The 27,009-nt window shown below is 44.6% G+C and overlaps 2 protein-coding genes across 2 annotated transcripts in view; one reads left to right on the forward strand and one right to left on the reverse strand.

Moving 5' to 3' along the window:
* The window catches only part of LOC139750309 (coiled-coil domain-containing protein 39-like), a 512,953-nt gene that overhangs the window by 140,750 nt on the left and 345,194 nt on the right, over window positions 1-27,009 (forward strand). The window lies entirely within an intron of this gene.
* Window positions 1-27,009, reverse strand: part of LOC139750308 (galactosylgalactosylxylosylprotein 3-beta-glucuronosyltransferase P-like) — a 156,961-nt gene that overhangs the window by 52,506 nt on the left and 77,446 nt on the right. The window contains exon 3 of the mRNA XM_071664949.1: window positions 18,982-19,170. Within this exon, the coding sequence (XP_071521050.1) occupies window positions 18,982-19,167 (186 nt within the window). The 5' untranslated portion in view covers window positions 19,168-19,170. The remainder of the gene's footprint in view (window positions 1-18,981; window positions 19,171-27,009) is intronic.

The raw sequence follows: 27,009 nt of genomic DNA on the forward strand, positions 1-27,009 counted from the left end.
CTGGTGTTGATGTGTACACTTGAGGCTCCTGGTGTTGGTTATCCACTTGAGGCTCCTGGTGTTGATGTATCCACTTGAGGCTCCTGGTGTTGATGTATCCACTTGAGGCTCCTGGTGTTGATGTATCCACTTGAGGCTCCTGGTGTTGATGTGTACACTTGAGGCTCCTGGTGTTGATGTGTCCACTTGAGGCTCCTGGTGTTGATGTATCCACTTGAGGCTCCTGGTGTTGATGTGTCCACTTGAGGCTCCTGGTGTTGATGTATCCACTTGAGGCTTCTGGTGTTGATGTGTCCACTTGAGGCTAATGGTGTTGATGTGTCCACTTGAGGCTCCTGATGTTGATGTGTCCACTTGAGGCTCCTGGTGTTGATGTGTCCACTTGAGGCTCTTGGTGTTGATGTGTCCACTTGAGGCTCCTGGTGTTGATATGTCTACTTGAGACTCCTAGTGTAGATGTGTCCACTTGAGGCTCCTGGTGTTGGTGTGTCTACTTGAGGCTCCTGGTGTTGATGTATCCACTTGAGGCTCCCGGTGTTGTTGTGTACACTTGAGGCTCCTGGTGTTGATGTATCCACTTGAGGCTCCCGGTGTTGATGTGTACACTTGAGGCTCCTGGTGTTGATGTATCCACTTGAGGCTCCTGGTGTTGGTGTGTCTACTTGAGGCTCCTGGTGTTGATGTGTCCACTTGAGGCTCCTGGTGTTGGTGTGTACACTTGAGGCTCCTGGTGTTGATGTATCCACTTGAGGCTCCTGGTGTTGATGTGTACACTTGAGGCTCCTGGTGTTGATGTGTCCACTTGAGGCTCCTGGTGTTGATGTGTCCACTTGAGGCTCCTGGTGTTGATGTATCCACTTGAGGCTCCTGGTGTTGATGTGTACACTTGAGGCTCCTGGTGTTGATGTGTCCACTTGAGGCTCCTGGTGTTGATGTGTCCACTTGAGGCTCCTGGTGTTGATGTATCCACTTGAGGCTCCTGGTGTTGATGTGTACACTTGAGGCTCCTGGGTGTTCTATGTGTAACTTGAGGCTCCTGGTGTATGATGTTCCACTTGAGCTCCTGGTGTTGATGTGTCCACTTGAGGCTCCTGGTGTTGATGTGTCCACTTGAGGCTCCTGGTGTTGATGTGTCCACTTGAGGCTCCTGGTGTTGATGTGTCCACTTGAGGCTCCTGGTGTTGATGTGTCCACTTGAGGCTCCTGGTGTTGATGTGTCCACTTGAGGCTCCTGGTGTTGATGTGTCCACTTGAGGCTCCTGGTGTTGATGTGTCCACTTGAGGCTCCTGGTGTTGATGTGTCCACTTGAGGCTCCTGGTGTTGATGTGTACACTTGAGGCTCCTGGAGTTGATGTGTCCACTTGAGGCTCCTGGTGTTGATGTGTCCACTTGAGGCTCCTGGTGTTGATGTGTCCACTTGAGGCTCCTGGTGTTGATGTGTCCACTTGAGGCTCCTGGTGTTGATGTGTCCACTTGAGGCTCCTGGTGTTGATGTGTCCACTTGAGGCTCCTGGTGTTGATGTGTCCACTTGAGGCTCCTGGTGTTGGTGTGTACACTTGAGGCTCCTGGTGTTTTGTTCACTTGAGGCTCCTGGTGTTGATGTGTACACTTGAGGCTCCTGGTGTTGATGTGTCCACTTGAGGCTCCTGGTGTTGATGTGTCCACTTGAGGCTCCTGGTGTTGATGTGTCCACTTGAGGCTCCTGGTGTTGATGTGTCCACTTGAGGCTCCTGGTGTTGATGTGTCCACTTGAGGCTCCTGGTGTTGATGTGTCCACTTGAGGCTCCTGGTGTTGATGTGTACACTTGAGACTCCTGGTGTTGATGTGTCCACTTGAGGCTCCTGGTGTTGATGTGTCCACTTGAGGCTCCTGGTGTTGATGTGTCCACTTGAGGCTCCTGGTGTTGATGTGTTCACTTGAGGCTCCTGGTGTTGATGTGTCCACTTGAGGCTCCTGGTGTTGATGTGTCCACTTGAGGCTCCTGGTGTTGATGTATCCACTTGAGGCTCCTGGTGTTGATGTGTACGCTTGAGGCTCCTGTGTTGATGTATCCACTTGAGGCTCCTGGTGTTGATGTGTCCACTTGAGGCTCCTGTGTTGATGTATCCACTTGAGGCTCCTGGTGTTGATGTGTCCACTTGAGGCTCCTAGTGTTGATGTGTCCACTTGAGGCTCCTGGTGTTGATGTGTCTACTTGAGGCTCCTGGTGTTGATGTATCCACTTGAGGCTCCTGTGTTGATGTATCCACTTGAGGCTCCTGGTGTTGATGTGTCCACTTGAGGCTCCTGGTGTTGATGTGTCCACTTGAGGCTCCTGGTGTTGATGTGTCCACTGAGGCTGGTTGTGTTGCTGTGTACACCGAGGCTGGTTGTGTTGTTATGTACACTGAGGCTGGTTGTGTTGCTATGTACACCGAGGCTGGTGGTGTTGCTATGTACACTGAGGCTGGTTGTGTTGCTATGTACACCGAGGCTGGTGGTGTTGCTATGTACACTGAGGCTGGTTGTGTTGCTATATACAGTCAGGCTGGTTGTGTTGCTATATGCACTCAGGCTGGTTGTGTTGCTATATACACTGAGGCTGGTTGTGTTGCTATATACACTGAGGCTGGTGGTGTAGCTGTATACATTCCGCACTGGACCACAGATGTTCCCAAGCTTCCCATCCAGCAGTGACACAGCGAGATAAGAACACTCACACTCAAGGACACGGGTTAAGAGCCTCACTGTGACAGGAGACGGGGAGTGGCCGTGGTGATGTAGGTGGCGATGTGTGAGGCACAGGCAACGGGAGCCCCTCGCCAGCCAGCGGGAGTGGAGCAGGAGGGGCGCGTGTGTGTCCTACACCAGCACATGCCTCACAACAAGCTCTCATCTCCTCAATGAACTCATCACAGGCGACGACCACCTGCCGCGCCCCTCAAGATGGTCTCAACCTGACCCCCCAACACACACGTTTGCTTGTGAGCACAAGTATACAGCTGGATGAGGCGCCTGTTATCCCATGGATGGTCGAACGCTGCCGCTACAAAAACTTCGTACACTCACAAGACTCATGTTCACTGGAAACAGATGTACTAATATATATATATATATATATATATATATATATATATATATATATATATATATATATTTTTTTTTTTTTTTTTTTTTTCATACTATTCGCCATTTCTCGCGATAGCGAGGTAGCGTTAAGAACAGAGGACTGGGCCTTTGAGGGAATACCCTCACCTGGCCCCCTTCTCTGTTCCTTCTTTTGGAAAATTAAAATAAAAAAAAACGAGAGTGCAGGATTTCCAGCCCCCCGCTCCCTTCCCTTTTAGTCGCCTTCTACGACACGCAGGGAATACGTGGGAAGTATATATATATATATATATATATATATATATATATATATATATATATATATATATATAGTCCTGAGTGGCACGTTGTACGACCCAGCAAACTCGTGCATCCACCCCCAGGTGTACAGCTGTGCCACTACTGGGGGACACCTCCCTCTTGCTGCACACCACGACCCCCGGGGACTGCAGCTGTACCACTCCTGGGCACACCAGGTCCTCCCTCCCTGGTAAGGAGGCACAAGTGGAGGTACAGGGAAGGAGGCACTAGTGGAGGTACAGGGAAGGAGGCACTAGTGGAGGTACAGGGAAGGAGGCACTAGTGGAGGTACAGGGAAGGAGGCACTAGTGGAGGTACAGGGAAGGAGGCACTGGCTGACGTACAATGAAGGAGGCACTAGTGGAGGTAGAGGGAAGGAGGCACTAGTGGAGGTATAGGGAAGGAGGCACTAGTGGAGGTACAGGGAAGGAGGCACTAGTGAAGGTACAGGGAAGGAGGCACTAGTGGAGGTACAGGGAAGGAGGCACTAGTGGAGGTACAGGGAAGGAGGCAGTAGTGGAGGTACAGGGAAGGAGGCACTAGTGGAGGTACAGGGAAGGAGGCACTAGTGGAGGTACAGGGAAGGAGGCACTGGCTGACGTACAATGAAGGAGGCACTAGTGGAGGTAGAGGGAAGGAGGCACTAGTGGAGGTACAGGGAAGGAGGCACTAGTGGAGGTAGAGGGAAGGAGGCACTAGTGAGGTACAGGGAAGGAGGCACTAGTGGAGGTACAGGGAAGGAGGCACTAGTGGAGGTACAGGGAAGGAGGCACTAGTGGAGGTACAGGGAAGGAGGCACTAGTGGAGGTACAGGGAAGGAGGCAGTAGTGGAGGTACAGGGAAGGAGGCACTAGTGGAGGTACAGGGAAGGAGGCACTAGTGGAGGTACAGGGAAGGAGGCACTGGCTGACGTACAATGAAGGAGGCACTAGTGGAGGTAGAGGGAAGGAGGCACTAGTGGAGGTATAGGGAAGGAGGCACTAGTGGAGGTACAGGGAAGGAGGCACTAGTGAAGGTACAGGGAAGGAGGCACTAGTGGAGGTACAGGGAAGGAGGCACTAGTGGAGGTACAGGGAAGGAGGCAGTAGTGGAGGTACAGGGAAGGAGGCACTAGTGGAGGTACAGGGAAGGAGGCACTAGTGGAGGTACAGGGAAGGAGGCACTGGCTGAGGTACAATGAAGGAGGCACTAGTGGAGGTAGAGGGAAGGAGGCACTAGTGGAGGTACAGGGAAGGAGGCACTAGTGGAGGTACAGGGAAGGAGGCACTAGTGGAGGTACAGGGAAGGAGGCAGTAGTGGAGGTACAGGGAAGGAGGCACAAGTGGAGGTAGAGGGAAGGAGGCTCTAGTGGAGGTACAGGGAAGGAGGCACTAGTGGAGGTACAGGGAAGGAGGCACTGCTTGACGTAGAGGGAAGGAGGCACTAGTGGAGGTACAGGAAAGGAGGCACTGGCTGAGGTACAATGAAGGAGGCACTAGTGGAGGTAGAGGGAAGGAGGTACAGGGAAGGAGGCACTAGTGGAGGTACAGGGAAGGAGGCAGTAGTGGAGGTACAGGGAAGGAGGCACTAGTGGAGGTACAGAGAAGGAGGCACTAGTGGAGGTACAGGGAAGGAGGCAGTAGTGGAGGTACAGGGAAGGAGGCACTAGTGGAGGTACAGGGAAGGAGGCACTAGTGGAGGTACAGGGAAGGAGGCACTAGTGGAGGTAGTGTGAATATGAAAGTGTTAACCATAATAAACTATAAAATATGGGCTGAGCCATCGAGGTCCGAGCTTTGTGTAGAGGCAACATGTCCAGCACATCTCACGAGAAATAATAATGCAACTCAAAAGTTAACCTAATCTAAGAACCACGAAGACCTTTATGATGGTTTATATATATATATATATATATATATATATATATATATATATATATATATATATATATATATATTCCTTAATGTATGTGGTGTACAGATTGGAATTACTGAGACATTGTATAATACTTTCACGATGACCAAAGTTACGTCGCAGTGTCGAACCTGAATCCATGATGCCACTGTGTGTGTGTAGTGATTGTTTCCACATGTCCTTCATGATTATCTCTGGCGACCACGAATTATCGCATACTCGGATAAACTTCATTTATTTTTATGTGTGTGTGTGTGTGTGTGTGTGTGTGTGTGTGTGTGTGTGTGTGTGACCAATGTTATTGTTTGAATTACAGTTCGTCTCAAACGTGGCCAGTACATTAATTTTTCAGCCTAGCTGAGTACAGGCACCAGAGCTGTTGGTCGACAGTTTGTTATTTTCTTTAAGTGCCTTACATCACCCCCCCCGCAGTACGTGTGAGAGCAGTACATATATAGTTGTACATACATATAGAGTGTAGGAGACGTGATGTACAGGAGGGGAGGGAGAGAGTGGCTGCAGACGTCACACAAACCCTTGGCAAGCTGGTGATGGCACCTTCAGCTATAACTAGGCTGCTGCTGCTGCTGCTTACGTAACACATGTCAACCCGACGCCCGTGATGCAAGCCAGAAATATACTTACGTGCACGATCGTGTTATACGTAGATATACATACATGATCGTGTTATATGTAGATATACATACATGATCGTGTTCTATGTAGATATACATACATGATCGTGTTCTATGTAGATATACATACATGATCGTGTTCTATGTAGATATACATACATGATCGTGTTATACGTAGATATACATACATGATCGTGTTATACGTAGATATACATACATGATCGTGTTATATATAGATATACATACATGATCGTGTTCTATGTAGATATACATACATGATCGTGTTATACGTAGATATACATACATGATCGTGTTATATATAGATATACATACATGATCGTGTTCTATGTAGATATACATACATGATCGTGTTATACGTAGATATACATACATGATCGTGTTATATATAGATATACATACATGATCGTGTTCTATGTAGATATACATACATGATCGTGTTATATGTAGATATACATACATGATCGTGTTCTATGTAGATATACATACATGATCGTGTTATATGTAGATATACATACATGATCGTGTTCTATGTAGATATACATACATGATCGTGTTATATGTAGATATACATACATGATCGTGTTATACGTAGATATACATACATGATCGTGTTCTATGTAGATATACATACATGATCGTGTTCTGTTTAGATATACATACATGATCGTGTTATATGTAGATATACATACATGATCGTGTTCTATGTAGATATACATACATGATCGTGTTCTGTTTAGATATACATACATGATCGTGTTCTGTTTAGATATACATACATGATCGTGTTCTATGTAGATATACATACATGATCGTGTTCTGTTTAGATATACATACATGATCGTGTTCTATGTAGATATACATACATGATCGTGTTATATGTAGATATACATACATGATCGTGTTCTATGTAGATATACATACATGATCGTGTTCTATGTAGATATACATACACGATCGTGTTCTATGTAGATATACATACATGATCGTGTTATATGTAGATATACATACATGATCGTGTTATATGTAGATATACATACATGATCGTGTTCTTCGTAGATATACATACATGATCGTGTTCTACGTAGATATACATACATGATCGTGTTCTATGTAGATATACATACACGATCGTGTTCTATGTAGATATACATACATGATCGTGTTATATGTAGATATACATACATGATCGTGTTCTGTTTAGATATACATACATGATCGTGTTCTATGTAGATATACATACATGATCGTGTTCTGTTTAGATATACATACATGATCGTGTTCTGTTTAGATATACATACATGATCGTGTTCTATGTAGATATACATACATGATCGTGTTCTGTTTAGATATACATACATGATCGTGTTCTATGTAGATATACATACATGATCGTGTTCTACGTAGATATACATACATGATCGTGTTCTATGTAGATATACATACATGATCGTGTTCTGTTTAGATATACATACATGATCGTGTTATATGTAGATATACATACATGATCGTGTTCTACGTAGATATACATACATGATCGTGTTCTACGTAGATATACATACATGATCGTGTTCTATGTAGATATACATACACGATCGTGTTCTATGTAGATATACATACATGATCGTGTTATATGTAGATATACATACATGATCGTGTTCTATGTAGATATACATACATGATCGTGTTCTGTTTAGATATACATACATGATCGTGTTCTGTTTAGATATACATACATGATCGTGTTCTATGTAGATATACATACATGATCGTGTTCTGTTTAGATATACATACATGATCGTGTTCTATGTAGATATACATACATGATCGTGTTATATGTAGATATACATACATGATCGTGTTCTATGTAGATATACATACATGATCGTGTCCTATGTAGATATACATACACGATCGTGTTCTATGTAGATATACATACATGATCGTGTTATATGTAGATATACATACATGATCGTGTTATATGTAGATATACATACATGATCGTGTTATATGTAGATATACATACATGATCGTGTTCTACGTAGATATACATACATGATCGTGTTCTATGTAGATATACATACACGATCGTGTTCTATGTAGATATACATACATAATCGTGTTATATGTAGATATACATACATGATCGTGTTATATGTAGATATACGTACATGATCGTGTTATATGTAGATATACATACATGATCGTGTTCTATGTAGATATACATACATGATCGTGTTATATGTAGATATACATACATGATCGTCTTATATATAGATATACATGATCGTGTTATATGTAGATATACATACATGATCGTGTTATATGTAGATATACATACATGATCGTGTTCTCTGTAGGTATACATGATCGTGTATTGTTGACTGGTTGGTAAGGTTATTTAATGTATGTATGACTCATGGTGAGGTGCCTGAGGATTGGCGGAATGCGTGCATAGTGCCATTGTACAAAGGCAAAGGGGATAAGAGTGAGTGCTCAAATTACAGAGGTATAAGTTTGTTGAGTATTCCTGGTAAATTATATGGGAGGGTATTGATTGAGAGGGTGAAGGCATGTACAGAGCATCAGATTGGGGAAGAGCAGTGCGGTTTCAGAAGTGGTAGAGGATGTGTGGATCAGGTGTTTGCTTTGAAGAATGTATGTGAGAAATACTTAGAAAAGCAAATGGATTTGTATGTAGCATTTATGGATCTGGAGAAGGCATATGATAGAGTTGATAGAGATGCTCTGTGGAAGGTATTAAGAATATATGGTGTGGGAGGCAAGTTGTTAGAAGCAGTGAAAAGTTTTTATCGAGGATGTAAGGCATGTGTACGTGTAGGAAGAGAGGAAAGTGATTGGTTCTCAGTGAATGTAGGTTTGCGGCAGGGGCGTGTGATGTCTCCATGGTTGTTTAATTTGTTTATGGATGGGGTTGTTAGGGAGGTAAATGCAAGAGTCCTGGAAAGAGGGGCAAGTATGAAGTCTGTTGGGGATGAGAGAGCTTGGGAAGTGAGTCAGTTGTTGTTCGCTGATGATACAGCGCTGGTGGCTGATTCATGTGAGAAACTGCAGAAGCTGGTGACTGAGTTTGGTAAAGTGTGTGGAAGAAGAAAGTTAAGAGTAAATGTGAATAAGAGCAAGGTTATTAGGTACAGTAGGGGTGAGGGTCAAGTCAATTGGGAGGTGAGTTTGAATGGAGAAAAACTGGAGGAAGTGAAGTGTTTTAGATATCTGGGAGTGGATCTGTCAGCGGATGGAACCATGGAAGCGGAAGTGGATCATAGGGTGGGGGAGGGGGCGAAAATTTTGGGAGCCTTGAAAAATGTGTGGAAGTCGAGAACATTATCTCGGAAAGCAAAAATGGGTATGTTTGAAGGAATAGTGGTTCCAACAATGTTGTATGGTTGCGAGGCGTGGGCTATGGATAGAGATGTGCGCAGGAGGATGGATGTGCTGGAAATGAGATGTTTGAGGACAATGTGTGGTGTGAGGTGGTTTGATCGAGTAAGTAACGTAAGGGTAAGAGAGATGTGTGGAAATAAATAGAGCGTGGTTGAGAGAGCAGAAGAGGGTGTTTTGAAATGGTTTGGGCACATGGAGAGAATGAGTGAGGAAAGATTGACCAAGAGGATATATGTGTCGGAGGTGGAGGGAACGAGGAGAAGAGGGAGACCAAATTGGAGGTGGAAAGATGGAGTGAAAAAGATTTTGTGTGATCGGGGCCTGAACATGCAGGAGGGTGAAAGGAGGGCAAGGAATAGAGTGAATTGGAGCGATGTGGTATACAGGGGTTGACGTGCTGTCAGTGGATTGAATCAAGGCATGTGAAGCGTCTGGGGTAAACCATGGAAAGCTGTGTAGGTATGTATATTTGCGTGTGTGGACGTATGTACATGTGTATGGGGGGGGGGGCATTTCTTTCGTCTGTTTCCTTGCGCTACCTCGCAAACGCGGGAGACAGCGACAAAGTATAAAAAAAAAAAAAAAACACATGATCGTGTAAAATATAGATATACATGATCGTGTTATATATAGATATACATGATCGTGTTCTATGTAGATGTACATAAATGATCGTTTTATATATAGATATACATACTTGATCATGTTATATGTAGATATAAATGCATGATCGCGTTATATGTAGATATACATGCATGATCGTGTTTTATGTAGATATACATACATGATTGTGTTATATGCAAATATACATATATGACTGTGTTATATGTAGATAAACATACATGATCGTGTTCATTTATTATTTATTATCCTTTGTTGCTGTCTCCCGCGTTAGCGAGGTAGCGCAATGAAACAGACGAAAGAAATGGCCCAACCCACCCAAATACACATGTATATACCTAAACGCCCACACATGCACATATGCATACATATATACACATGTACATATTCATACTTGCTGCCTTTATCCATTCTCTTCGCCACCCCGCCACACATGAAATGGCACACCACTCCCCCTGCGCGTGCGAGGTAGCGCTAGGAAAAGACAACAAAGGCCACATTCGTTCACACTCAATTTCTAGCTGTCATGTGTAATGCACCGAAACCACAGCTCCCTTTCCACATCCAGGCCCCACAGAACTTTTCATGGTTTACCCCAGACACTTCACATGCCCTGGTTCAATCCATTGACAGCATATCGACCCCGTTATACCACATTGTTCCAATTCACTCTATTCCTTGCACGCCTTTCACCCTCCTGTATTTTCAGAACCCGATCGCTCAAAATCTTTTTCACTCCATCCTTCCACCTCCAATTTGGTCTCCCACTTCTCGTTTCCTCCACCTCTGACGCATATATCCTCTTGGTCAATCTTTCCTCACCCATTCTCTCCATGTGACCAAACCATTTCAAAACACCCTCTTCTGCTCTCTCAACCACACTCTATTTATTACCACACATCTCTCTTACCCTTTCATTACTTACTCGATCAAACCCCCTCACACCACATATTGTCCGCAGACATTTAATTTCCAACACATCCACCCTCCTCCGCACAACCCTATCTATAGCCCCCGCCTCGCAACCATATAACTTTGTTGGAACCACTATTCCTTCAGACATACTCATTTTTGCTCCCCCAGACAACGTTCTCGCCTTACATTCTTCAAGGCTCTCAGAACCTTCGACCCCTCCCCCACCCCGTGACTCACTTCCGCTTCCATGGTTCCATCCGCTGCTGAATTCACTCCCAGATATCTAAAACACTTCACTTCCTCCAATTTTTCTCCATTCAAACTTACCTCCCAATTAACTTGTACCTCAACCCTACTGAACCTAATAACCTTGCTCTTATTCACATATACTGTCAGCTTTCTTCTTTCATACACTTTACCAAACTCAGTCACCAGCTTCTGCAGTGTCTCACCCGAATCATCCACCAGCGCTGTATCATTAGCGATCAACAACTGACTCATTTCCCAAGCCCTCTCATCCACAACAGACTGCATACTTGCCCCTCTCTCCAAAACTCTTGCATTCACCTCATTAACAACCCTATCCATAAAGGAAATAAAAACCATGGAGACATCATGCACCCCTCTCGCAAACCGACATCCACTGGGAACCAATCACTTTTCTCTCTTCCTACTCGTACACATGCCTTACATTCTTGATAAAAACTCTTCACTGCTTCTAGCAACTTATCTCCCACACCATATACTCTTAATACCTTCCACAAAGCATCTCTATCAACTCTGACTTATGCCTTCACCAGATCCATAAATCCTACATACAAATCCATCTGTTTTTTCTAAGTATTTCTCACATACATTCTTTAAAGCAAACACCTGATCCACACATCCTTTACCACTTCTGAAATAACACTGCTCTTCCCCAATCTGATGCTCTGTACATGCCTTTACTCTTTCAATCAATACCCTCCCATATAATTTCCCAGGAATACTCAACAAACTTATACCTCTGTAATTTGAACACCCACCTTTATTCCCTTTGCCTTTGTACAATGGCACTATGCATGCATTGCGCCAATCCTCGGCTACTTCACCATGAGCCATACATACATTGAATATCTTTACCAACCAGTCAATAACACAGTCACCCCTTTTTTAATAAATTCCACTGCAGTACCATTCAAACCCGCCGCCTTGCCGGCTTTCATCATCCGCAATGTTTTACTACCTCTTCTCTGTTCAATAAATCTTCACCTTCGCCTTCACAAGATAATGATCAGACATCCCTCCAGTTGCCCCTTTTCAACACATTAACATCCAAAAGTCTCTCTCTCACGCGCCTATCAATTAACACGTAATCCAATAACACTTTCTGGCCATCTCTCCTACTTACATACGTATACTTATGTATATCTCTATTTTTAAACCAGGTATTCCTAATCACTAGTCCTTTTTCAGCACACAAATGAACAAGCTCTTCAACATTTCCATTTACAACACTGAACACGGCATATACATTATATATATTTTTTTTTTTTATTTTGCTTTGTCGCTGTCTCCCGCATTTGCGAGGTAGCGCAAGGAAACAAGAAAGAAATGGCCCAACCCACCCCCGTACACATGTATATACACACACACGTCCACACACGCAACCATACACACCCATACATCTCAATGTACACATATATATATATACACACACAGACACATACATATATACCCATGCACACAATTCACACTGCCTGCCTTTATTCATTCCCATCGCCACCTCGCCACACATGGAATACCATCCCCCTCCCCCCACATGTGTGCGAGGTAGCGCTAGGAAAAGATAACAAAGGCCCCATTCGTTCACACTCAGTCTCCAGCTGTCATGCAATAATGCCCGAAACCACAGCTCCCTTTCCACATCCAGGCCCCACACAACTTTCCATGGTTTACCCCAGACGCTTCACATGCCCTGATTCAATCCACTGACAGCACGTCAACCCCGGTATACCACATCGATCCAATTCACTCTATTCCTTGCCCGCCTTTCACCCTCCTGCATGTTCAGGCCCCGATCACTCAAAATCTTTTTCACTCCATCTTTCCACCTCCAATTAGGTCTCCCACTTCTCCTCGTTCCCTCCACCTCCGACACATATATCCTCTTGGTCAATCTTTCCTCACTCATTCTCTCCATGTGCCCAAACCATTTCAAAACACCCTCCTCTGCTCTCTCAACCATGCTCTTTTTATTTCCACACATCTCTCCTACCCTTACATTACTTACTCGATCAAACCACCTCACACCACACATTGTCCTCAAACATCTCATTTCCAGCACATCCACCCTCCTGCGCACAACTCTATCCATAGCCCACGCCTCGCAGCCATACAACATTGTTGGAACCACTATTCCTTCAAACTTACCTATTTTTGCTTTCCGAGATAATGTTCTCGACTTCCACACATTCTTCAATGCTCCCAGGATTTTCGCCCCCTCCCCCACCCTATGATTCACTTCCGCTTCCATGGTTCCATCCGCTGCCAGATCCACTCCCAGATATCTAAAACACTTTACTTCCTCCAGTTTTTCTCCATTCAAACTTACCTCCCAATTGACTTGACCATCAACCCTACTGTACCTAATAACCTTGCTCTTATTCACATTTACTCTTAACTTTCTTCTTTCACACACTTTACCAAACTCAGTCACCAGCTTCTGCAGTTTCTCACATGAATCAGCCACCAGCGCTGTATCATCAGCGAACAACAACTGACTCACTTCCCAAGCTCTCTCATCCACAACAGACTTCATACTTGCCCCTCTTTCCAAAACTCTTCCATTCACCTCCCTAACAAACCCATCCATAAACAAATTAAATATATATATATATATATATATATATATATATATATATATATATATATATATATATATATTTTTTTTTTTTTTTTTCTTTTTGCTTTGTCGCTGTCTCCCGCGTTTGCGAGGTAGCGCAAGGAAACAGACGAAAGAAATGGCCCAACCCACCCCCATACACATGTATATACATACGTCCACACACGCAAATATACATACCTACACAGCTTTCCATGGTTTACCACAGACGCTTCACATGCCTTGATTCAATCCACTGACAGCACGTCAACCCCGGTATACCACATCGCTCCAATTCACTCTATTCCTTGCCCTCCTTTCACCCTCCTGCATGTTCAGGCCCCGATCACACAAAATCTTTTTCACTCCATCTTTCCACCTCCAATTTGGTCTCCCTCTTCTCCTCGTTCCCTCCACCTCCGACACATATATCCTCTTGGTCAATCTTTCCTCACTCATTCTCTTCATGTGCCCAGACCATTTCAAAACACCCTCTTCTGCTCTCTCAACCACGCTCTTTTTATTTCCACACATCTCTCTTACCCTTACGTTACTTACTCGATCAAACCACCTCACACTACACATTGTCCTCAAACATCTCATTTCCAGCACATCCACCCTCCTGCGCACAACTCTATCCATATCCCACGCCTCGCAACCATACAACATTGTTGGAACCACTATTCCTTCAAACATACCCATTTTTGCTTTCCGAGATAATGTTCTCGACTTCCAAACATTCTTCAAGGCTCCCAGAATTTTCGCCCCCTCCCCCACCCTATGATCCACTTCCGCTTCCATGGTTCCATCCGCTGCCAGATCCACTCCCAGATATCTAAAACACTTCACTTCCTCCAGTTTTTCTCCATTCAAACTCACCTCCCAATTGACTTGACCCTCAACCCTACTGTACCTAATAACCTTGCTCTTATTCACATTTACTCTTAACTTTCTTCTTTCACACACTTTACCAAACTCAGTCACCAGCTTCTGCAGTTTCTCACATGAATCAGCCACCAGCGCTGTATCATCAGCGAACAACAACTGACTCACTTCCCAAGCTCTCTCATCCCCAACAGACTTCATACTTGCCCCTCTTTCCAAAACTCTTGCATTCACCTCCCTAACAACCCCATCCATAAACAAATTAAACAACCATGGAGACATCACACACCCCTGCCACAAACCTACATTCACTGAGAACCAATCACTTTCCTCTCTTCCTACACGTACACATGCCTTACATCCTCGATAAAAACTTTTCACTGCTTCTAACAACTTGCCTCCCACACCATATATTCTTAATACCTTCCACAGAGCATCTCTATCAACTCTATCATATGCCTTCTCCAGATCCATAAATACTACATACAAATCCATTTGCTTTTCTAAGTATTTCTCACATACATTCTTCAAAGCAAACACCTGATCCACACATCCTCTACCACTTCTGAAACCACACTGCCCTTCCCCAATCTGATGCTCTGTACATGCCTTCACCCTCTCAATCAATACCCTCCCATATAATTTACCAGGAATACTCAACAAACTTATACATCTGTAATTTGAGCACTCACTCTTATCCCCTTTGCCTTTGTACAGTGGCACTGTGCACGCATTCCGCCAATCCTCAGGCACCTCACCATGAGTCATACATACATTAAATAACCTTACCAACCAGTCAACAATACAGTCACCCCCTTTTTTAATAAATTCCACTGCAATACCATCCAAACCTGCTGCCTTGCCGGCTTTCATCTTCCGCAAAGCTTTTACTACCTTTTACTATATATATATATATATATATATATATATATATATATATATATATATATATATATATATATATAGTTGCTGTTCCTTATTTAATCGATCGAGACGAAACTCTACGTACAGATACGTACCTTCCTACAAGCACTTTACAATGCACTTTATAAAGTTGTAGTGAGTGAGTATCATCACCAAGCCATATTTAGGTCGTGTCGTTCTGAAATGTGGCTTAGAAGAAGTCTTCTTACATGTCCCATATTGTATCTTACATGTCTCATACTGTATCTTACATGTCCCATACTGTATCCTACATGTCCCATACTGTATCTTACATGTCCCATACTGTATCTTACATGTCTCATACTGTATCTTACATGTCCCATATTTTATCTTACATGTCTCATACTGTATCTTACATGTCTCATACTGTATCTTACATGTCCCTACTGTATCCTACATGTCCCATACTGTATCTTACATGTCCCATACTGTATCTTACATGTCCCATACTGTATCTTACATGTCCCATACTGTATCTTACATGTTCCATACTGTATCCTACATGTCCCATACTGTATCTTACATGTCCCATACTGTATCCTACGTGTCCCATATCTGTATCTTACATGTCCCATACTGTATCTTACATGTCTGACCATGCTGTGCTTACATGTCCCATACTGTATCTACATGTCCCATACTGTATCCTACATGTCCCATACTGTATCCTACATGTCCCATACTGTATCCTACATGTCCCATACTATATCTTACATGTCCCATACTGTATCCTACGTGTCCCATACTGTATCTTACATGTCCCATACTGTATCTTACATGTCCCATACTGTATCCTACGTGTCCCATACTGTATCTTACGTGTCCCATACTGTATCTTACATGTCCCATGCTGTATCTTACATGTCCCATACTGTATCTTACATGTCCCATACTGTATCCTACATGTCCCATACTGTATCCTACATGTCCCATACTGTATCTTACATGTCCCATATTGTATCTTACATGTCCCATACTGTATCTTACATGTCCCATACTGTATCTTACATGTCCCATGCTGTATCTTACATGTCCCATACTGTATCTTACATGTCCCATACTGTATCCTACATGTCCCATACTGTATCTTACATGTCCCATAGTGTATCTTACATGTCCCATACTGTATCTTACATGTCCCATACTGTATCTTACATGTCCCATACTGTATCTTACAAGTCCCATGCTGTATCTTACATGTCCCATACTGTATCCTACATGTCTCATACTGTATCCTACATGTCCCATACTGTATCTTACATGTCCCATGCTGTATCTTACATGTCCCATATTGTATCTTACATGTCCCATACTGTATCTTACATGTCCCATACTGTATCCTACATGTCCCATACTGTATCTTACATGTCCCATACTGTATCTTACATGTCCCATACTGTATCTTACATGTCCAATACTGTATCTTATGTCTCATAATGTATCTTACAAGTCCCATACTGTATCTTACATGTCCCATACTGCATCTTATGTCCCCTACTGTATCTTACAAGTCCCATACTGTATCTTACATGTCCCATACTGTGTCTTACATTTCCCATACTGTATCTTCCAAGTCTCATACTGTATCTTATGCCCCATACTGTATCTTACATGTCCCCATAATGTATCTTACGTATCCCATATTGTATCTTACATGTCTCATACTGTATCTTACATGTCCCATACTGTATCTTACATGTCCCATACTGTATCTTACATGTCACATACTGTATCTTACATGTCCCATACTGTATCCTACATGTCCCATACTGTATCTTACATGTCCCATACTGTGTCTTACATGTCCCATACTGTACTTTTAATTAGATTGTTATTTGATCTTTGTCTTTTGTTATTTGAAGGTTACATAGAGAACTTTCTTGTCATTACTTGGCAACACTTCAGCTTTTGTTCATGATGACGAACAAACAAATGAACAATTTAAAAATCCACGCGACCACCTGACCTGTCACCAGGTCCCAGGCTGACCTGGGTAACCTGCACACCAGGCGACCACCTGACCTTGTCACCAGGGACCTGGGTAACGATATCTAGGCCTCCAACGCTATCACTGTTATCAGTCCAGGTGTTACGTCACCACCCCAGCGTGGAGATGTGTTACGTCACCACCCCAGCGTGGAGATGTGTTACGAAAGCAGAGGCTGGCCACCGTCTGCCCCAGCTGGGGCCACACCCACACTGGCCATCCCGGTGTGGGACGTAGGTGTGATTACCAGGTGTTGACCTCCTCCCCACAGTCAGGTGCTGGAGGCGTCCGTCCCGGGCCAGGTCGTCAGCGGTGACTGACACACACACACACACACACACACACACACACACACACATGTACACACTCGATAGTGTTGCGTCCACACCGGGGATTTCTTGGCATTCTGTCAGGGGTCAGAGGTCAAAGGTCAGGAGTCAGAGGTCAGGGGTCGCCATCGAAACGACGCGCCCCCAGGACGACAGTCCCAAACGTCCCACCCAACACGTACGATCCCAGCCATGTGTACTGGCTCAGGCATTACTGTACACACGCACCATTGTGCCTTCTCCACATGACTTGGCCATATTCATGCCATCTGGACATGACTTGGCCATATTCATGCCATCTGGACATGACTTGGCCATATTCATGCCATCTGGACATGACTTGGCCAGAGTTCATCATGTCTGGCGTAAGGACGTCCTCTTACATGGCCCGAGCTATACACAACATTGCTTCTTCTGGCCATGACTGGGCCATACTACAGTCATACTTCGTGAAACTTGGCACAAAGATGTGTTTCCCCCACACTGCTGATGGCCAGCTTGTGAGGACCACGTGTTTCCCCCACACTGTTGATGGCCAACTTGTGTGAGGACCACGTGTTCCCCCCACACTGCTGATGGCCAGCTTGTGATGACCACGTGTTTTTCCACACTGTTGATGGCCAGCTTGTGATGACCACGTGTTTCCCCCACACTGTTGATGGCCAACTTGTGTGAGGACCACGTGTTCTCCCCACACTGTTGATGGCCAGCTTGTGATGACCACGTGTTTCCCCCACACTGTTGATGGCCAACTTGTGTGAGGACCACGTGTTCTCCCCACACTGTTGATGGCCAGCTTGTGATGACCACGTGTTCCCCCCCCCCCCACACTGCTGATGGCCAGCTTGTGATGACCACGTGTTTCCCCACACTGCTGATGGCCAGCTTTCCAGCTTGCGACGACCACGTGTTATCCCACACTGCTGATGGCCAGCTGGTGAGGACCACGTGTTCCCCCCCACACTGCTGATGGCCAGCTTGTGATGACCACGTGTTCCCCCCCAACACACACACACACACACACACACACACACACACACACACACAAACTGCTACTGTGTCTTAAGGATCGCTTGGTCACACGTGGTTACTCACCTGGTTAGGCTGGAGGAGAGGTTCGGGCGGGGCGCGCTGGAGGCCGCTCAGGGCTCTGACGGGTCCCCGGAGGGCGTCTCCCTCCTCCAGGTGGGTCCTGGGTCGCGTGACCAGCACCAGCACCAGCACCAGCCCGACCACCGCCGCCCACAGCCCAGCCTGCCGCACGTTGGACGCCCTCACCATACCCTGCAACACACCCCAGAGAGACATGCATCGTCAGTACTCCTGCAACACACCCCAGAGAGACATCATCATCAGTACTCCTGCTACACACCCCAGAGATACATACATCATCAGTACTCCTGCAACACACCCCAGAGATACATACATCATCAGTACTCCTGCAACACACCCCAGAGAGACATGCATCGTCAGTACTCCTGCTACACACCCTAGAGATACATACATCATCAGTACTCCTCCAACACACCCCAGAGAGACATGCATCATCAGTACTCCTGCAACACACCCCAAAGATACATACATCATCAGTACTCCTGCAACACACCCCAGAGATACATACATCGTCAGTACTCCTGCAACACACCCCAGAGAGACACGCATCGTCAGTACTCCTGCAACACACCCCAGAGATACATACATCATCAGTACTCCTGCAACACACCCCAGAGAGACATACATCACCAGTACTCCTGCAACACACCCCAGAGAGACATACATCGTCAGTACTCCTGCAACACACACCCCAGAGAGACATGCATCATCAGTACTCCTGCACCACACCCCAGAGAGACATACATCATCAGTACTCCTGCAACACACCCCAGAGGGACATACATCGTCAGTACTCCTGCAACACACACCCCAGAGAGACATGCATCATCAGTACTCCTGCAACACACCCCAGAGAGACATACATCATCAGTACTCCTGCAACACACCCCACAGAGACATGCATCATCAGTACTCCTGCAACACACACCCCAGAGACACATGCATCATCAGTACTCCTGCAACACACACACCCCAGAGAGACATGCATCATCAGTACTCCTGCAACACACCCCAGAGAGACATACATCATCAGTACTCCTGCAACACACACCCCAGAGAGACATGCATCGTCAGTACTCCTGCAACACACACACCCCAGAGAGACATGCATCATCAGTACTCCTGCAACATACCCCAGAGAGACATGCATCATCAGTACTCCTGCAACACACCCCAGAGAGACATACATCATCAGTACTCCTGCAACAGACACACCCCAGAGAGAAATGCATCATCAGTACTCCTGCAACACACTCCAGAGAGACATACATCATCAGTACTCCTGCAACACACCCCAGAGAGGCATGCATCATCAGTACTCCTGCAACACACCCCAGAGAGACATACATCATCAGTACTCCTGCAACACACCTCAGAGAGACATGCATCATCAGTACTCCTGCAACACACCCCAGAGAGACATGCATCATCAGTACTTCTGCAACACACCCCAGAGAGACATGCATCATCAGTACTCCTGCAACACACCCCAGAGAGACATGCATCATCAGTACTCCTGCAACACACCCCAGAGAGACATGCATCATCAGTACTTCTGCAACACACCCCAGAGAGACATTGCATCATCAGTACTCCTGCAACACACCCCAGAGAGACATGCATCATCAGTACTCCTGCAACACACCCCAGAGAGACATACATCATCAGTACTCCTGCAACACACCCCAGAGAGACATACATCATCAGTACTCCTGCAACACACACACCCCAGAGAGACATACATCATCAGTACTCCTGCAACACACCTCAGAGAGACATACATCATCAGTACTCCTGCAACACACCCCAGAGAGACATGCATCATCAGTACTCCTGCAACACACCCCAGAGAGACATACATCATCAGTACTCCTGCAACACACCCCAGAGAGACATGCATCATCAGTACTCCTGCAACACACCCCAGAGATACATACATCATCAGTGCTCTTGCAACACACCCCAGAAAGACATGCATCATCAGTACTCCTGCAACACACCCCAGAGAGACATGCATCATCAGTACTCCTGCAACAAACACACCCCAGAGAGACATGCATCATCAGTACTCTTGCAACACACCCCAGAGAGACATGCACCATAAGTACTCCTGCAACACACCCCAGAGAGACATGCATCATCAGTACTCCTGCAACACACCTCAGAGACATACATCATCCGTACTCCTGCAACACACCCCAGAGATACATACATCATCAGTACTCCTGCAACACACCCAAGAGATACATACATCATCAGTACTCCTGCAACACACCCAAGAGATACATACATCATCAGTACTCCTGCAACACACCCAAGAGATACATACATCATCAGTACTCCTGCAACACACCTCAGAGAGACATACATCATCAGTACTCCTGCAACACACATCAGAGATACATACATCATCAGTACTCCTGCAAACCACCCCAGAGAGACATACATCATCAGTGCTCCTGCAACACACCCCAGAGAGACATACATCATCAGTACTCCTGCAACACACCTCAGAGAGACATACATCATCAGTACTCCTGCAACACACCCCAGAGATACATACATCATCAGTACTCCTGCAACACACCTCAGAGATACATACATCATCAGTACTCCTGCAACACACCTCAGGGAGACATACATCATCAATACTCCTGCAACACACCCCAGAGATACATCATCAGTACTCATGCAACACACCCCAGAGATACATACATCATCAGTACTCCTGCAACACACCCCAGAGATACATACATCATCAGTACTCCTGCAACACACCCCAGAGATACATCATCAGTACTCATGCAACACACCCCAGAGATACATACATCATTAGTACTCCTGCAACACACCCCAGAGATACATCATCATTCCTCTTGCAACATACGAGTCAGCACACCTGGTGTATACATACATTATAACATATGATACAAACAAGATTAAGAGACGAAACCACACGAGTGTACAACTCTCTCCTCATCACATATTAATAATATAATAATCACAACAGTTGTATTGGCTCTGGTGACTTTCAGCCCATGACGTAACACGTGCCACGCCAACAACGACAAAAATATCGTGTTTTGATATAGGGAAATGCATTTCATCTGGAGCTGTTTACCTGAGAGTGAGCCTATGTCACTGGGTCAGGGTAAAGTGTGGCGGAGGGAATCCGAGTGACGGGGAGGACCTGCTCCCGGGCGAACACCTGGCGACTGATGATCCTAGCCAACATAACGACCAGACACAGAGGGGAGTCGTGCCCTGCTTGAAAGACGGTGGTGCCTCCCGTAGTGAGGGTCTCGAGTAGGACTCGTAACTTTGATCTAAGTCATTCCTCTCGTGACTGAGTCGACATCATTTGGTGTTAGAAGATAGTGGACTGATAAAATCAACAGAGAATCTAGCCCTTCCAGTTGATATATATATATATATATATATATATATATATATATATATATATATATATATATATATATATATATATATATATATATGGTAATAAGATAAGATACAATGGGGTTGTGGTAGGATTTCTCCCTCATTAGAGCCTCACGAGAAGGTAACGTCTATACCTGACACTGCACTCGACCCCAGACGCCTTGAAATACTGGATATCTTCTTTATCAAGGAGAGATGTACGAGTATGAACCTGGAGGGTTGACATCCTCCTGGTGTTACCTAGCGCTCAACATCTGACCTCTCCCAGCTCGAGCGGGATGAGACCTGATGACGCCCCGCTGACCTGAGGCGGCGAGTTTTCAGTGGTCAGACAAGGAAATAACCTCCTACCGTATTCATCGCTCATTGGTCAATCATTTTTCTTTTAGCTCTTGACTTCTGTAAATAAACCCGGACCATGCCGTACCGTCCTGACACTTAAGAATGTAACATGAGTCACGAGACATTGTGTTACTCTACACCTAAGAATAATAACACTACTGGTTTCTACTTCACTTTGGCTCTACCCTTGCTTTGAACTTTGGTCAGCTCATTGGTAATCTACTTGAGCAGTATAAGAGAATTGTGAGGAAAGCTGAGAACACCATTAAGAAATTAATACTGAATAGGCAGTCATAATATATATATATATATATATATATATATATATATATATATATATATATATATATATATATATATATATTATACATTTTATTTTTGTACTTTATATATATATATATATATATATATATATATATATATATATATATATATATATATATATATATATATATATTTTTTTATATACTTTGTCGCTGTCTCCCGCGTTTGCGAGGTAGCGCAAGGAAACAGACGAAAGAAATGGCCCAACCCCCCCCCCCCATACACATGTATATACATACGTCCACACACGCAAATATACATACCTACACAGCTTTCCATGGTTTACCCAGACGCCTCACATGCCCTGATTCAATCCACTGACAGCACGTCAACCCCGGTATACCACATCGCTCCAATTCACTCTATTCCTTGCCCTCCTTTCACTCTCCTGCATGTTCAGGCCCCGATCACACAAAATCTTTTTCACTCCATCTTTCCACCTCCAATTTGGTCTCCCTCTTCTCCTTGTTCCCTCCACCTCCGACACATATATCCTCTTGGTCAATCTTTCCTCACTCATCCTCTCCATGTGCCCAAACCACTTCAAAACACCCTCTTCTGCTCTCTCAACCACGCTCTTTTTATTTCCACACATCTCTCTTACCCTTACGTTACTCACTCGATCAAACCACCTCACACCACACATTGTCCTCAAACATCTCATTTCCAGCACATCCATCCTCCTGCGCACAACTCTATCCATAGCCCACGCCTCGCAACCATACAACATTGTTGGAACCACTATTCCTTCAAACATACCCATTTTTGCTTTCCGAGATAATGTTCTCGACTTCCACACATTCTTCAAGGCCCCCAGGATTTTCGCCCCCTCCCCCACCCTATGATCCACTTCCGCTTGCATGGTTCCATCCGCTGCCAGATCCACTCCCAGATATCTAAAACACTTCACTTCCTCCAGTTTTTCTCCATTCAAACTCACCTCCCAATTGACTTGACCCTCAACCCTACTGTACCTAATAACCTTGCTCTTATTCACATTTACTCTTAACTTTCTTCTTCCACACACTTTTCCAAACTCAGTCACCAGCTTCTGCAGTTTCTCACATGAATCCGCCACCAGCGCTGTATCATCAGCGAACAACAACTGACTCACTTCCCAAGCTTTCTCATCCCCAACAGACTTCATACTTGCCCCTCTTTCCAAAACTCTTGCATTTACCTCCCTAACAACCCCATCCATAAACAAATTAAACAACCATGGAGACATCACACACCCCTGCCGCAAACCTACATTCACTGAGAACCAATCACTTTCCTCTCCTCCTACACGTACACATGCCTTACATCCTCGATAAAAACTTTTCACTGCTTCTAACAACTTTCCTCCCACACCATATATTCTTAATACCTTCCACAGGAGGTCAAGAGAAAGGTGCAAGAGGTGAAAAAAAGGGCAAATGAGAGTTGGGGTGAGAGAGTATCATTAAATTTTAGGGAGAATAAAAAGATGTTCTGGAAGGAGGTAAATAAAGTGCGTAAGACAAGGGAGCAAATGGGAACTTCAGTGAAGGGCGCAAATAGGGAGGTGATAACAAGTAGTGGTGATGTGAGAAGGAGATGGAGTGAGTATTTTGAAGGTTTGTTGAATGTGTTTGATGATAGAGTGGCAGATATAGGGTGTTTTGGTCGAGGTGGTGTGCAAAGTGAGAGGGTTAGGGAAAATGATTTGGTAAACAGAGAAGAGGTAGTGAAAGCTTTGCGGAAGATGAAAGCCGGCAAGGCAGCAGGTTTGGATGGTATTGCAGTGGAATTTATTAAAAAAGGGGGTGACTGTATTGTTGACTGGTTGGTAAGGTTATTTAATGTATGTATGACTCATGGTGAGGTGCCTGAGGATTGGCGGAATGCGTGCATAGTGCCATTGTACAAAGGCAAAGGGGACAAGAGTGAGTGCTCAAATTACAGAGGTATAAGTTTGTTGAGTATTCCTGGTAAATTATATGGGAGGGTATTGATTGAGAGGGTGAAGGCATGTACAGAGCATCAGATTGGGGAAGAGCAGTGCGGTTTCAGAAGTGGTAGAGGATGTGTGGATCAGGTGTTTGCTTTGAAGAATGTATGTGAGAAATACTTAGAAAAGCAAATGGATTTGTATGTAGCATTTATGGATCTGGAGAAGGCATATGATAGAGTTGATAGAGATGCTCTGTGGAAGGTATTAAAGAATATATGGTGTGGGAGGCAAGTTGTTAGAAGCAGTGAAAAGTTTATATCGAGGATGTAAGCATGTGTACGTGTAGAAGAGAGGAAAGTGATTGGTTCTCAGTGAATGTAGGTTTGCGGCAGGGGTGTGTGATGTCTCCATGGTTGTTTAATTTGTTTATGGATGGGGTTGTTAGGGAGGTAAATGCAAGAGTCTGGAAAGAGGGGCAAGTATGAAGTCTGTTGGGGATGAGAGAGCTTGGGAAGTGAGTCAGTTGTTGTTCGCTGATGATACAGCGCTGGTGGCTGATTCATGTGAGAAACTGCAGAAGCTGGTGACTGAGTTTGGTAAAGTGTGTGGAAGAAGAAAGTTAAGAGTAAATGTGAATAAGAGCAAGGTTATTAGGTACAGTAGGGTTGAGGGTCAAGTCAATTGGGAGGTGAGTTTGAATGGAGAAAAACTGGAGGAAGTGAAGTGTTTTAGGTATCTGGGAGTGGATCTGGCAGCGGATGGAACCATGGAAGCGGAAGTGGATCATAGGGTGGGGGAGGGGGCGAAAATTCTGGGGGCCTTGAAGAATGTGTGGAAGTCGAGAACATTATCTCGGAAAGCAAAAATGGGTATGTTTGAAGGAATAGTGGTTCCAACAATGTTGTATGGTTGCGAGGCGTGGGCTATGGATAGAGTTGTGCGCAGGAGGATGGATGTGCTGGAAATGAGATGTTTGAGGACAATGTGTGGTGTGAGGTGGTTTGATCGAGTGAGTAACGTAAGGGTAAGAGAGATGTGTGGAAATAAAAAGAGCGTGGTTGAGAGAGCAGAAGAGGGTGTTTTGAAGTGGTTTGGGCACATGGAGAGAATGAGTGAGGAAAGATTGACCAAGAGGATATATGTGTCGGAGGTGGAGGGAACGAGGAGAAGAGGGAGACCAAATTGGAGGTGGAAAGATGGAGTGAAAAAGATTTTGTGTGATCGGGGCCTGAACATGCAGGAGGGTGAAAGGAGGGCAAGGAATAGAGTGAATTGGAGCGATGTGGTATACCGGGGTTGACGTGCTGTCAGTGGATTGAATCAAGGCATGTGAAGCGTCTGGGGTAAACCATGGAAAACTGTGTAGGTATGTATATTTGCGTGTGTGGACGTATGTATATACATGTGTATGGGGGGGGGTTGGGCCATTTCTTTCGTCTGTTTCCTTGCGCTACCTCGCAAACGCGGGAGACAGCGACAAAGTATAATAAAAAAAAAAATAATAATATATATATATATATATTATACATTTTATTTTTGTACTTATATATATATATATATATATATATATATATATATATATATATATATATATATATATATATATATATTTCTTTTTTATTGATATACTTTGTCGCTGTCTCCCGCGTCAGCGAGGTAGCGCAAGGAAACAGATGAAAGAATGTCCTAACCCACCCACATAAACATGTATATACATACAGGCCCACACGACGCACATATACATACCTATACATTTCAGCGTATATATACATACACTGATATATACATATATGCAAATGTACATATTCATACTTGCTGCCTTCATCCATTCTTGTCGCCACGACGCCACGCATGAAATGGCACCCCACTCCCCCGCGCGCGCGCGAGGTAGCGCTAGGAAAAGACAACAAAGGCCACATTCGTTCACACTCATTCCCTAGCTGTCATGTGTAATGCACCGAAACCAAAGCTCCCTTTCCACATCCAGG

The sequence above is a fragment of the Panulirus ornatus genome, chromosome 9 (genome assembly GCF_036320965.1).
Source record: "Panulirus ornatus isolate Po-2019 chromosome 9, ASM3632096v1, whole genome shotgun sequence".
In the NCBI taxonomy this organism is placed as follows: Eukaryota; Metazoa; Arthropoda; class Malacostraca; order Decapoda; family Palinuridae; genus Panulirus; species Panulirus ornatus.